This window comes from Pholcus phalangioides, unplaced genomic scaffold (genome assembly GCF_987345545.1).
Source record: "Pholcus phalangioides strain wild (caught in Gottingen) unplaced genomic scaffold, Ppha-v1.0 ptg000017l_1, whole genome shotgun sequence".
In the NCBI taxonomy this organism is placed as follows: Eukaryota; Metazoa; Arthropoda; class Arachnida; order Araneae; family Pholcidae; genus Pholcus; species Pholcus phalangioides.
Genome location: NW_028301610.1, coordinates 31,866,959 through 31,881,028, shown reverse-complemented (window position 1 = coordinate 31,881,028; position 14,070 = coordinate 31,866,959). Strand labels below are relative to the sequence as shown.

The 14,070-nt window shown below is 37.9% G+C and overlaps 1 protein-coding gene across 3 annotated transcripts in view; it reads right to left on the bottom strand.

Moving 5' to 3' along the window:
- The window catches only part of LOC149072912 (dachshund homolog 1-like), a 178,102-nt gene extending 170,382 nt beyond the window's left edge, over positions 1 to 7,720 (bottom strand). Inside the window, exon 1 of one of the 3 annotated variants that reach the window (XM_089246397.1) lies at positions 6,253 to 7,720. In XM_089246397.1, the coding sequence (XP_089102523.1) occupies positions 6,253 to 7,097 (845 nt within the window). In that variant the 5' untranslated portion in view covers positions 7,098 to 7,720. The remainder of the gene's footprint in view (positions 1 to 6,252) is intronic. The other 2 variants (XM_089246395.1, XM_089246396.1) reach the window with 2 other exon arrangements.
- Between the last annotated feature and the right edge of the window lie 6,350 nt (positions 7,721 to 14,070).

Below are 14,070 nucleotides of genomic sequence, written 5' to 3'. Positions count from 1 at the left end.
GCGTGATTCTAAGCACAAAAAAAAGACTCTTGACGTTTATTGAAAAGTCTATAATATTTTTTAACTTAGCTCTATAACATAAGCGGACCAAATGTGGCGTCAGTCAATCTGTTGTGACCTCGCGACTTGATAATTTGATTATTAATTGATGCGATGTGCGCCGCTGAATTTAAATCTGGAATAGGTGCTTAGAGCATAAAGTCACTGTTAAATGTAGTTGTTTGTGGATAAACAGTGTGTGTATCATAATTTAGACCGCCCATCGTATTTCCATTTTAGACGATGAGGGGCCTCTCGTGGATAAATACTGCATCAAAGTCACGGAACGGGCCACACTTCCAAAAAAAAAGGTATTTTATGCGTGGACAAGCATTCATTTTGGCTCTCTCATTCTGAGCCAACATTTTTATTCTGCACTCTCAGGTCTGGCACCCAAAGCACTATAGACCCAACTACCTCACCCCCTAGTTACAGTCTTCCCCACGGAGACGAGTTCAACGGAATAGGTTTCTGTTTTAAAAATTCTATTTAAAATTGGAAAAAAAAAAACTCAAAATTATGAATTGGTTTATTTCATTGTTGCTTGCGACAGGTTATTAAATCACTCAAGTGGCCCATGCTCTCAAAAACATTCAGCACCCCAGCTTCAAACAATAAATTGCAAAAATCCCAAGTTCAATCGGACATCAAAACAAAATTCAAAGCTCCAAAAGCACCTCGTAGCCACCCACCCAGAAAGAAAGCTAATAAAAATTCCCGCCGAGGGTATAATTTTTCGATTATCATCTGTTTACTCGAACATTCGAACCAGCGGCCAATAAGAACTTGGTAAATTAGATAGTTAAATCTCATTGTATATACACTATAAATACGGAAGATATATAATTTTCGGCTATCGACCGTGCAACGGCAAACATAAATTACATTTTTTATCCCTTTTATATAGCCTTGCCTCTTGTTTCGAGATGAAGACACACTAAAAGAAACAGTGTTTATCTCAATAGTCTGACTGGAACAAACAATGTGAGTGAAGTCTCAATGTTCATAAAACTCAATAGGCCGAAACTAAAACGCGTGAAATATCCACATACTTGAGACGTAACTTTTTTACATATATGTATATACCGGTTTTTCTTTAAATACCGTATTAGCAAAAAATGGCAGAGAGAAGGAACCTCCATAAATCACATAGGTGTCACAAAAATGAACAACTTCCCTCGGGAAAAAATACAATAAAATAATAAAAGAATCAAAAACAGGGAGTCAAATCCGTGAAAATCATTTCGACGTTTCCCTATAACCTCTCGATACACTTCCCGCCTATCCATCTAAAATCTATCCATCTATCCATCTATCTGTGTACATCCATCTATCTATCCCGGTTTTTTTTTAGAATTTTATTTAACTTTTTTACAGGAAAAAAAGGGTTTTTTATATATACACATTCAGAGAGAGAGAGAGAGAGTTTGCTGCTGCTGCTGCCGCGGCTTGCTTGCTTCCTTGCCTTGCTTGCTAACCCTATTAGACCTAGCCCTTCTTGGCTTTAAGGGGGATAAAAAAAAAAGGGGGAAGATAGTGTTATATAGTGGGGAGAATACGAGAAAAATGCGACACTTGCCGATTATTCCCCTCCCCCCTTTTTTTCGTGGAAGCCTTTTCTCTGTGTGTGTGTGTGTATATATGGAGGACACTGACATCCGAACCCAGTTCTGTGACTCAACGTGGGTCCCCTGGTTGCCGCAGTACCGCCGCGACTACTCGTTCAGGCGCGTAAAAACCATTGTGTCACCACCCTCCTTTCCCTCTAGATTTTTCTTTTATCTCAGATGCAATTTTTCTTCGACTCTTGCGTCCACATGATGTCTGCTTAAAAAAATCAAAAAAGCTAGTCTCTCTTCCCCTCCCCTTATAACTGCAAACCATTGAGAAAAAAAAAACCCTTTTCGGTCGAGAACTTGTCAATACTGGTGTATAACAGTTCTTCTCTTTCCCCCCCCCCCCCCTCCACGTCCCAAATCTCTTAACCCTTTCGTGTAATTTCTGGTATTGGGTTTGTAGGGGAGACACAAGACGAGTACCAGACTCTGGAGAGGCAGCGAATTGTCAAACCTGTCATTGTTCTATTTATACGGTATTTTGCAATTAGTGAGGGCATTTGTACGCGTTTTCAAGTACGGATCGATTTATATTTTTCGGTTATTTATGGCTGATGTATACGAGTAATAAAAGGACGCTGCTATGATTTTGCGTCTGTGCAACTCTTGCGTCCACATGATGTCTGCAAGAAAGTTTTCCCTCCTTTTATAACTGAGAACCATAGGACAGTGTTTCTCAACCACCGGGCCGCGGCCCGGTACTGGGCTGTGACATCATTCATACCGGGACACGACTAATCTGCCGTTTCATTTTTCCCCCATTCATTTTCCATTAGTCGGGTATTTGACCGGGCCTTCCACTTACAAAAATAAATGAAGGCTTCCAAAGGTTGAAAACCACTGCCATAGGAAAACCCCTTTACATTTTCGGTCGAGGACTTGTCTGTACTGGTGTGTATAACAGTTCTTAACCCCTCCCTTCCTTCACGTACCAAATCTCTTTACCCTTTCCATGTAGTTTCTCGTATTGGGTTTGTATAGGGGGAACAGACACACAAATACAAGTAGAGACACAAGGCTCTGGAGAAGGCAATGGATTGTCAAACCTGTCATGATTCTACTAACACGGTATTCAGCAATTACTAATAACTTTCACATGTATTTTGAGGTACGTATCGATTGATTTTTTCGGTTATTTATGGCGGATAAATACTTATGTATTCTAATAATAAAATGCAGAGGCAATGATTTATTAATTTATCATCTGTCTAAATGATGATGGCAAAAAAGTACAAGAGAGTCTTCTTTTAAACTGCAAACCATACGAAAACCTATCTGCTTTTTTGGTAAAAAGCTTGTCAAAAGTGATGTATAACAGTTCATCTCCCCCCCCCCCCCCCATCCCAAATCCAAATCTCTTAGCCCTTTTCTGTAATTTCTGGCATTGGGTTTGTAGGAGAACAAAATACAAGATAAGTACCACACTCAGGAGAGGCAGCGAATTGTCAGACAGCTCATTCCTCTCTATTCACACGGTATTCAGCAATTACTGATAATATTTGTATCATTTTTTGGTTATTTATAGTTGGTAAATACTTATGTATGTTAGTTCGAAAAGGACGTGGTAATGATTATAATCTGTGCAACTCTTGCGTCCACATGATGTCTGAGCAAAAAAGCAGATAGCCGAACAACCATAAGAAAACCCCTTTACTTTTTTAGTCTAGGACTAGGTCTATACTAGTGTATAACAGTACTCCCCTCCCCCCCCCCCCCCGTTTACGTCTCAAGTCTCTGAACCCTTTCATGTGATTTCTGGTATTGAGTTTTGTAGGGGAGCAAGACACAAGATGAGTACCAGAGAGGCAGCAAATTTTCGTACACGCGGTATTCTGCAATTACTGATAACATTTGTATGAGTTTTTGAGTACGGATCGATTCATTTTTCGGTTATTTGTGGCTGGTAAATACTTATGTATACAAGTATCAAAAAGAACGCGGCGATGATTATCATCTGTACAAATAATTTGAGCTTCAAATACCAGAAAATAAAATTATACGCACCAAGTACTAAAAATCGTCACGTTTTGCATAAGTAAATAGAGGTTATATATGAGGGAGGCGGAGGTGGGGGGGGGGGGGGGGTAATTCGTGGCTTTTACGAGATGGTAATTAAAAATTGTGGTTATGAAGGGGGGCTATGAGTTATTGGTAACAGGCGGCTCTGCTCCGTTTTTATTACCACGAAGGTTACTGTAATTAGCGAAGGTCTATACGTTGGAGTAAAAATATCATTTTCCTACGTTTTTATTTGCCTAGCTTTATGCTGTATTTACTTATTAACGTTATTATTAATTATTTCATTTTTCGGTGTGTTCTGTTCTTTATGAATTAATTTTCATTTCATTTCATTCATTCCTATTTTATATGTTTCATTTATAAAAAAATTCTCGAAAATGTTTTCTCTGTGAATGAATATAAATTTAAATATGAGAATCAAATGGTATTTTATGGTATTTCCGAAATGTGATAAAATTGTAACTAAACGATATAATTTCGAAAAAAATAGTTTTTTTTTTAATATGTAAATTTGAAATGTTCGATAACGGAAATCTGGATGGAGAATTTCGGTATTAAAACTCAGTTTTGATATGAAATTGTATCCCGAAGATGTCCAGTTGGGTGATAATTTTAAAATTTGTCGCATATCATGGTCTATAAGCATTAGAAAGATTTTATTATTTTGATTGATTTCTGAGCACCACCTATTACTGCCCTTACCGGGATTCAAACCTAAACTTGCCGGACCAAACTTTTGTCCGGCAAAAAATTTGGTGCAATATGAATTTCTTTCTTATACTACAAAAATCTTTAGTTCGATTTTAATATTAACTGGTGCTTGATTAGCCTATGCATCGTAACCTGCGGTTTAATGCTGATTTCACAGCCGCATGCCTCCACGTCTCTCGTCGGTATTTGAACGGAGATCTTTCGAATCGAAGATATGATGTCCCGGTTCATGGAAATATATTTCAAGAATAATTTTTTGATAGACCTTAAATTTCAAAAAATTCCAATTTGATAGAATGTATTAGCGTTATCAAGTCTTTATTATATCCATAAAAACATTTTTCTTTTTTGAATCGCGTCTTTAGTTTCGCGCTATTTTGCTTTGGAAGTGACCGGTTGGACGAATTTTATCTTTGGGGTCCATTTTGATACTAATAAATGTCAAAAATGTCCAGTTTCACAGACTTTTACGTCAAATCTTTTAGGTTTCACGCATTTGAATAACAACATTTCCAGTTCAGTTTCATTCTGGTATATAATGCGTTAAATCAGTCCGTTTTTTCTGGTAAAAAAATTGCTGGGACTATCCGTGAGATTTTTAATAGTATCTTAAATCACTTTAATACTCAAAAGAGCACTGCTGTTAGAGAAAAAGCACAAAAGCGCTGCATCGAAGACCCTACCATCGATCATTTACTACGCGGATGTAACACTCACTATCTTTCGCTAATATCGAATCAAAATACGTTTCAGTGACATTCATTGCTTTTATTAAAAAATATATAAATAGCTTCTAATTAACACCACCTCATATGAAAATATCGTCAGTATAAAACCACAAATTAATAAAATAATTACGCAACCAAACACCCGGAAACTCCCAAAAATCAAAACGCACTCCAATAATCACCCATATCAATCTCTCCTCCCAGAAAAATCATTTCAATCAGTACATCCGAGAGACTATTTTAAATATTTATAATTATTATTATATTTATTTTTCATACCCCATAATCACCGGTTATAACAAATCATCCGAAAACAAATCCCCTTCGAAATAATTATTTTTCTACACGGGAGTACGTACAAAAACTTACCAATATCCTAGAATAAATTCGTACAAAAGGATAGAAAATATTATTTATATTGGAGAATATATGTATGTGTAATATATATATGTGTATATATATATATTATAAACCTACCTTTATATATATGTATAGATATTTTTCAAATGTAAAAATTCTACGACTCTCTCAAGCTATTTAGTAATAATAATAATATCAAAATTTTCATGCTTACCTCTTTTTTTTGGATTGGACCAATAAAGGCCAAAGTAGAGAAATTTTATGTATTTTAATGAATTTTTATTGTTTATAATTAATTGGTTAATTTCTTTCTTTTTTTACAGAAAAATTTGGTAAATTTCGAACTCGAAGAATATGCTTTCATTCAGCTGCGGGAAGTTGAGCAAGCAGCTGGTGCTGTGGCAGCGGCGAAACGAAACCCACTTTTCGGAGTCGGCACAAAATCAATAGCATTAACGGAAACAAACGGAAAACTTTTCGATTGGTGGTTGCCTTGATTCGGGTAGAAACGGAAACTTTTCTGGAAGATTCCATGGATTCCGGTCCGATTATTTCGGATTATATATGAGATATACACGGTTTTGAAATTAATATATAATATTCAATGTTCCCTAGTCTTCGATTATTCGTCGCCTGTCGGTGTTTTAAGATTGGTCAAGATTTCGCGATATTAACGAGACGTTTTAGCTTGAATTTTTTTGATGTTAATTTCGTTTTTTTATGGATTTTAAAAGGGATTATATTGATTGATGTTATGATAGAAATATAATGGTCCTTACCTGGCAGTGGTGCAGTCTTTGTAGAGAGTGTCGAAGTCTTTACACGACAACAGTTTGCATCGATTGACACCGGGTTGAATGGCCCCGAGTCCTCGGAGTATTCTTACTTGCTCAACGTTGCAGACAATCGGTGTTATGTCCAGTCTCTTCAGTTTCGTGTAAACTGTGTGCAGTCCGCCGACGAGGTGTTTCAGGAAAAGTTCGAAAGCTTGAGGTAGACAGAGGAGATAGTCCCCGTTGACTAAGAAAGCGGCCACTTTCGCACCCCTGTAGTCGATGAGCCGGCAGTCGTTCGCAGTCGCGTCCGTGGTGATCCCCGGGGGCGACAGGGGCTGCATGGGCCGTTCCAGCCTCGGAGCACTCAGATAACCGTGGTGGTGGACACCGTTCCTCATGCTCAGCATACCCATCGCCGTAGCGTGGTGAGATGGTATGTGAGTAGGTGGAGTGTCGTGCTTGTGCAGGCCCGCGCTAGCACTCGCCAGTGCGGACATGACTCCGGCCGTGGACATCGGTGGGGTGTAAGGTTTCGACGAGACAGCGTGGGACATCACAGATATCTGGGGGCTATTGGGCGAAGTCCTCGCACTCGGGTGCTGCTGCTGATGTCTCATCTCACCCGTCGAGTTCGGCGAAGACACGAGATTCTGCATCGACGCCGATTGTCCATTAGTCTTTGGGCTCAGAGATACCATCGGAGGGCACATCATACCGACTTGGGCCGAAGATGTAGCGCAGTCATTCACCATCCCACTAGAGTCCGGATTCGGAGAGTTTTGTATCGACGGTGGAGATCCCATATCTCCAGAGGGTGAAGTACTTCCTTCCGCACTGCTTCCTTCCATCGTCAATGTTCACCTCGACTTACACACACAAAACCGAAAAAAAAACAACAACAACTTCTTTTCCAATTTCAGTCAACTCAGTCACTGGTGAGTAAGTAGTAAATCAGTCATCGAAGACATAATCACACCACAAACATCAACGGACTAGAAAAACAAAAAAAAAATCACATGTCCTCCGAGTCACACACATTTACATGTCGAAGAGTGATTATCTCTCGAAAAGTGGGGGAACAATCAGAACATTTTTTTTTTTACTTTTCCCCCCACGGTCGGTGGAGAGAACAATTCGAAGGTCCGGGCAAAGCAAACAATAACAAAACAAGGTATAAAGTGAGTCGGGGAAGTGTTGTGTTTGTTGCAGCGGCTCGTGGGGTTATGCGTTGCCGCTGGCTGGAACGCTTTTGGTTGTTGGCAAGTTCCTGCCCCCTTTACACGGCTTTTTGCTGAAGGACTCGAGCGGATACTTGAGGCAAAACTCTGGAAAAGGGGAGGATCTGACTACGTCACCGACTGCGTAATCGTTTCTCTGTCTCTGGTGGCGGTGGCGGCAGTAGTAGTTGGTTGGTTGGGTTGGTTGGTTTGGAATGGAGGATTCTCTCTCTCTCTCTCTCTCCTTTTGATTTTTCAGTTTTACTGAGTTTCTCTTTTAGCTCCATCTCTCTCTGGAACTATTTTTTTTTCTTCTTATTATTATTATTATTATTATCTTTATTTTTTTTATTTAGGTATGATTTTTTGGTAAAAAAGAGAGGGAAGCGGATCAAGTAACACACGGTTTCTGATTCGATGGTCGCTCTCGCGATGGCCTGCCCACTTTTTCTCTTTTTCCCTTCGATTCTATGCGACGTTTTCGTATGAGCGGGCGTGTAAAATGCCGATTTGTGTTTGTGTTTGTGTTTCTTTATTATTATTTATTTATTTAACTTTTAGGCTGGTTACCCCTTTTTTCTTCTTCTTCTTCTCCGCTATTGTTCCAAGATATGTCTCCGAACACGTCAATGGCCCTTTTTTCTCTCTCGCTCTCTTTCTCTGCAAGGTTTTGTCCTACCGACAGTAGTCTATTTTGTTTGGTTTTTTTGTGTTTTGATTGCGTTGCCGGTCGTTTAATGTTATTGATTATTATAATTTGAAAATTTGGTACTTTTTCTTTATTTTTCTCTCTTTTTTTTTTTTTCAAAAATTTTAAATACAACGAAGTTTCGATTATTCAGACGTTTGGCTTTGTTTTAATTTATTTCCCTTCGATTCTATGCTACGTTTACGTCTGAGCGGGCTGATTTGTGCATATTTCGTTTTTGTTTTTTGTATTATTATTACTTATTTATTTACTTAACTTTAAGGCTGGGATTACACTATAAAAGTTTGATAAAAGATATTTTACAAAACTTGAAAAACGCAACTAGTAAGCCTATTGTTCGAATGTAACCGATGCGCTTATCGGTTGAATTTTTCCAGTTTTATCAAAGAATTTTTTTCAAACTTTTATAATGTAATCTCGGCCTATAAGGCTGGTTAAATATCTCTCTTGATATTTTTATAAAATACATCTTTGCAAGTTTCTGTCTTATAAGCAGCGCCGTCTTAAGAGCATCATGGGCCCCCGGGCCGAGTGATATTTCTGAGGCCCTACCTAGTAAATTCTTGAAAATTTCAACCAAGTCTAATTTTTGTGAGGCTCCTTTTCTCTCGATACCCCCCGGGTGGGCCCATGCCTTAAGACGACACTGCTTATAAGTGGCATTTTATTTTACTTTATTATTACATTGTGGTCGTTTTATATTGTTGATTATTATTATCATTACTTATTTAACTTTTAGACTGGTTACCTTTTTTTGTTATCTGCTATTGTCCCAAGACATGTCTCAGAATACGTCAATGGCTCTTTTTTTCTCATTCTCTTTCTCTGCAGTCCATGTTGTTCCGCAAGGTTTTGTCCTACCCAATAGTAGTCTATTTTTTTTGTATTTTAATATCGTGATGGTCGTCATTCATTATTCTGATTCGAAAATTTAGTAATTTTCTTTGTTTTTTAATTAAATATTTGTTAACGTTTTTGGAGAACTTTGAAAACGACAAAGATGTGAAATTTGCGATTATTGAGACGCTTTGGCTTAATTTTAATTTCGTTCCCTCCGATTCTATGCGACTTTTTCGTTTGATTGGCTGATTTGTGTTTATTTCGTAATTATTATTAATGCTTATATATTTAATTTTGAGTCTGCCTTTCCTTTTTTTCTCCCTGCTATAAGATACGTCTTTGGCAAATTTCTGCCTCATCACCAGTATTATATTTTAATTTATTAAATTTTATCATAATAATATTCCTTCGTTGTCATTTTACATCGTTCGTTACCGTTATTCGGAAATTCATAATTTTTCTATATTTTTCAGTGAACTTTGCTAGTTTTCTTCGCACTTTTTTTTTTTAAAATCGGTTTTTAAAATTTTCAAAAGAAAAAGACAAAAATGGAAAATTTTCTATTATTCAGATGCTTGGATTAATTTTTCTGTTTTTCCTTTCGATACTATGCGACGTTTTCGTATGAGCGGGCGTGTGTAAAATGCCGACTTGTGTTTGTTTCTTCATTATTATTAATTATTAATTTAACATTTAGGCTGGTTATCTTTTTTCTTCTTCTCTGCTATTGCTCCAAAATATGTCTTCCAACACGTCAATAGCCTTTTTAATTCTCATTCTCTTTCTCTGCAGTCCGTGCAGTTTTGCAAGATTTTGCCCTACCACCGGTAGTGTATTTTGCATTTTTTTTTCATTGCATTGCGGTCGTCGTTTTATGTCATTAATTATTCTAACTCGAAAATTCGGTGTTTTTTCTTAATTTTTTAATTATCTAATTTTCTTTAACGAAATTTAAAATATGACCGCAAAAATAGAAACACATCACTGAGAGATGGTATTTTTTCGGCTTGAAATATACTGAGAAATTGAATTTTCTGGATGTTATGACGAAACTGATATTTGGAAAGAAAAGTCGCCACCGGGAATCGAACCCGGGTTCCCTTGCATACCGGGTAAGAGTGTGCTAACCAACACACCAGAGATACACTTTTCAATTCCTCATAACGCGCATTAGTAGCGTGAAGCGCTGAATTGCTGTAATTAAGGGAAGCTGCTACGACTCCACTCAGCGTTTCACGCTACTAATGCGTGTTACGGGGAATGGAAAAGTGTGTGTCTCTGGTGTATATTGGTTAGCTCACTTGCCCGGTATGTAAGGGGAGTCGGGTTCGATTCCCGGTGGAGGCAAATCCCTTTTCTTTCCAAATATCAGTTTCGGCATAACATCCAGAAAATTCAATTTCTCAACATTACTGAGACGTTTGACGTTGTTTTCAATTTGTTCCCTTCCATTCTAGGCGACGTTTTCGTATGAGCCGGCCGGTTTGTGTGTTTATTTCATTATTATTATTTATTATTACTTATTTATTTAACGTTAGAGCTGGTTAACTATCTTTCTTCCATTGTTCCAAGATACCTATATCTTCCGTAAGATTGTGCCCTGTCCTTTTATTTTATTGGAATCTTTTTATGTTATTGATTATTGTTATTTGAAAAAATAAAATATTTTTCTTTATTTGAATTTTTTCAATGAACTTTACAATTTTTCATGTTCCATGGTATTTTAAAATAATGGCAAAAATAGAAAATTTTCGATTTTTGAAATGTTTGGTGTTTTTCCTCCTTCGATTCTATGCGACGTTTTTCGTATGAACGGGCTGATTTTTGTTCATTTCATTATTATTATTATTATCATTTATTTAACTTTACTGCTAGTTACCTTTTTGTTCTCCGGTAATGTTCCAAGATACGTCTCCAAACACGTCAATAGCCTTGCGGTGCGGTCCGTGCTGTTCCGCAAGGTTTTCTTCTATAAACGGTAATTTTTTTAATAGCATTGCGGTGATTTTATACCATTGATTATTATTGTTATTTGAAAACATGTAATTTTAACTTCATTTTTCAACCAACTTTACTAGATTTCGCATTCTTGTAGTTTTTTAAGAATTTTCATAAAAGTTACCATAAATAGAAAATTTTCGATTATTTGAGATGTTCGGCTAAATTTTTCTCTTTTGCCTTTCGATTCCATGTGACGTTCTGCGGAAGGGCATGTAAAATGCCGATTCCCGTCTGTATCTTTATTTTGGCTACTAGTAACTTATTTATTTAGTAATTTTTTTGAATTTTTCTCTGCAGTCCGTGATGTTCCCCATGTTTTTGTCCTAGCACCGGTAGTTAATTTTTTTTATTGATGCATTGCGGTCGGTTTATATCATTGATTATCATTATTAGTTTAATTTTAATTGTCTCTTTTATTTCAAAAATTAATTTTACTATTTTTGTTTTATACAAAGGTTTTTTAACAGCTGTTTGATGCGAAGATATATTTTGGAAAAAGAGAAAATTCAACTGCCCCTGCGGTGAATCGAATTTCACTTTTCGGATGAAAGTCCTAGACCAGTGTTTCTTCACCTTTTTCATCTCATGGCCCCCCTATGGATCACATTTTATTCTCGTGGCCCCATGTGCATCCAGGGCCCCCCTTTACTCTCATCCAAGAGTGAGATACTTTCTATTTTTAATTATGAATGCAATTTTAATAGATCAGGTCAATCTCTAGAACCCTGGCTAGGTACGGATTCAAATGATGGATTATCATCTCTCCCAGGAGTCAAATTATATGGTAAAAAAGGGTCTGTGTAAAATACGAGACGATCCAACGAACATGCACGATAAATCAACCCTCCCAACACATCAACTGTTGCTCTGGCGGCCCTCCATACTTAGCTGGTACTAGATCTGGTCCAAATCCCATATAGTGCAGTCCCCCTCCCTCCATTTTAGACATGAAGACCCGGGTCATGCCCGCATGGCATTCACCCAAGGGTTAAGATGCCCTGGCTCTGTGGACGGATATGAAAGTAGTAATATTTTTCAACCATGTTTCACTTTTAAAGCTTTTCTCTTCACAGCTCTCTATGACTCCCTTCACCACCTGTCGTAAATAGAATATCCCATTACCGCAAGGGGGCCTTATGGCCCCAGGTTGAGAACCACTGCCCTAGACCACTAGACTACAAAGAATATCTCTATCTTTCCTTGGAGCTCGCGTGCGCTGAACGGAACCGTACATGGACGGTCGGGTCTAGTCTAGGACGTTCACCCGGAAAGTGAAAGGACGTGGGTTCGATTCCCCACAGGGACAGTTGAATTTTCTCTCTTTCCAAAATATATCTTCGCATCAGCCAGCTGTTAAAAACCTTTGTATGGATAGCGGAGAATGATATCATCCTCGGATATTTCTTTATATGTCCGTGAATAGAAAACTTTCGGTTATTCAGACGTTTGGCTTTAGTTTTTGTCAGTTTGGAATTTATAAACGATTATAAATGGCGTTGTTTTTGATGACTTGAAATTCATAATAAAATTATGGCTAGATTCTCTCTGTGGGAATTACAAAATTATTTGTCCACAGATAATAAATAATTCAAAAGTCTTGAAAATTTAATTTCAATTAAATGAAAATTATTCAGTTGTATCATAGTTTCCTTAAATTTCTGTTCTCTATGGTCCCCTTCTTCAAAATTTTTTCTCTCTCATCGCTCCCTAATTCAAGCAAAGCCATAGGATCCTATGCTATACCCATAGCTTCTATCGCCTCTCGGACCACTCCATCTTCCCGCAGGGGGCGATATTGCCCACTTTGGGAAACCCTGAGTTATATGGAACTAATATTGGTATTATTCACATGATTATGATTAGAAATCTAAGCCTCAGGGACGGATCTTGAATCCAGCAACCTACGCGGTCGCAGAAGGCGCCAACTGAAGGGGAGGGGCGATTTTTTTATCACCAAAATATTATCCGCTTACAGTTGAAAAATATCCAGAACCGGCTCTGTGTTAAGTCTACAGTATAACTGTTAGTCTGTAGTCTGTCAAAAAAAATTTCAGACAATTTATTCACCCTTGGGTTAAGAAAGATTGTTAAACTTTTTGGCAACTGTACACCCCCCCCCCCAAATTGGAAAAAATTTGTACCTCCAGATTATTAACGCATGCAATGACAAATCCATGCTTTCATCGGTACCCAAAACTAATATCTGATTAAAACTGGTGTATCTCAATGACCCCAAATTATTTAGCTGGCCGCTTTTGAGCAGTGCCGTCTTAATACATGGGCCCACCCGGGCACGGCACGGGAACCTCAAGAGGAGATGGGGGGCTTCAGAAAAGTGAGATCTATTTGAAATTTTCGGGAATTAGCCTCATAGGGCCTCAGAAAAATCCCTTGGCCCTTGGGCCCATGATGCCCTTAAGACGGGCCTGCGAAAGCATGGCTATTGCGGTCATTCAATATACGTTGACTTGTATCAATACCAATTTTACACCAGCAATGGCAACACATTCAATTTAATTAATTAACAACTACAGGATGCAATAAATTAAAGAACTATGAATGACCTCCGTCAAATGTAAAAACACAAAAAATAATCCAATACTTATTTGAATATCCGCTTACTAGCTCCAATACCGCCATCTATCGCAGGGCAAGTCAGATCCCGGACTCCACCAGTACACAGTCCACGCGGAAATAGGGAGACATGATAACAACAAAACCAAAACCAGATACAAATGGAGAGTCCGGAGGCAATTCGGCAATATAATCATTGCCAATAGCCGTTATAGCCACTGACCTATAACTCTCCCGCAAACCTCACGATAAGAGAGATGGGGGGGAGAAAATCTCCTCGCTCCCGCTCCCCACTCTCCCCATCGGATTTACTCCCGATAGCTTTTTCTCCCCGCAAATACCATCTACCTACTTTATCATTATCCGCGACTCGACTTAGTGGTCAGTTTCGGGGGGGAAAAGAAGCGTTTTTCTATTGTGTGTTGACCATCATCTTCTTGAACAAATAATTTCAAAAAAAAAAAAAATTTTTAATTAAAT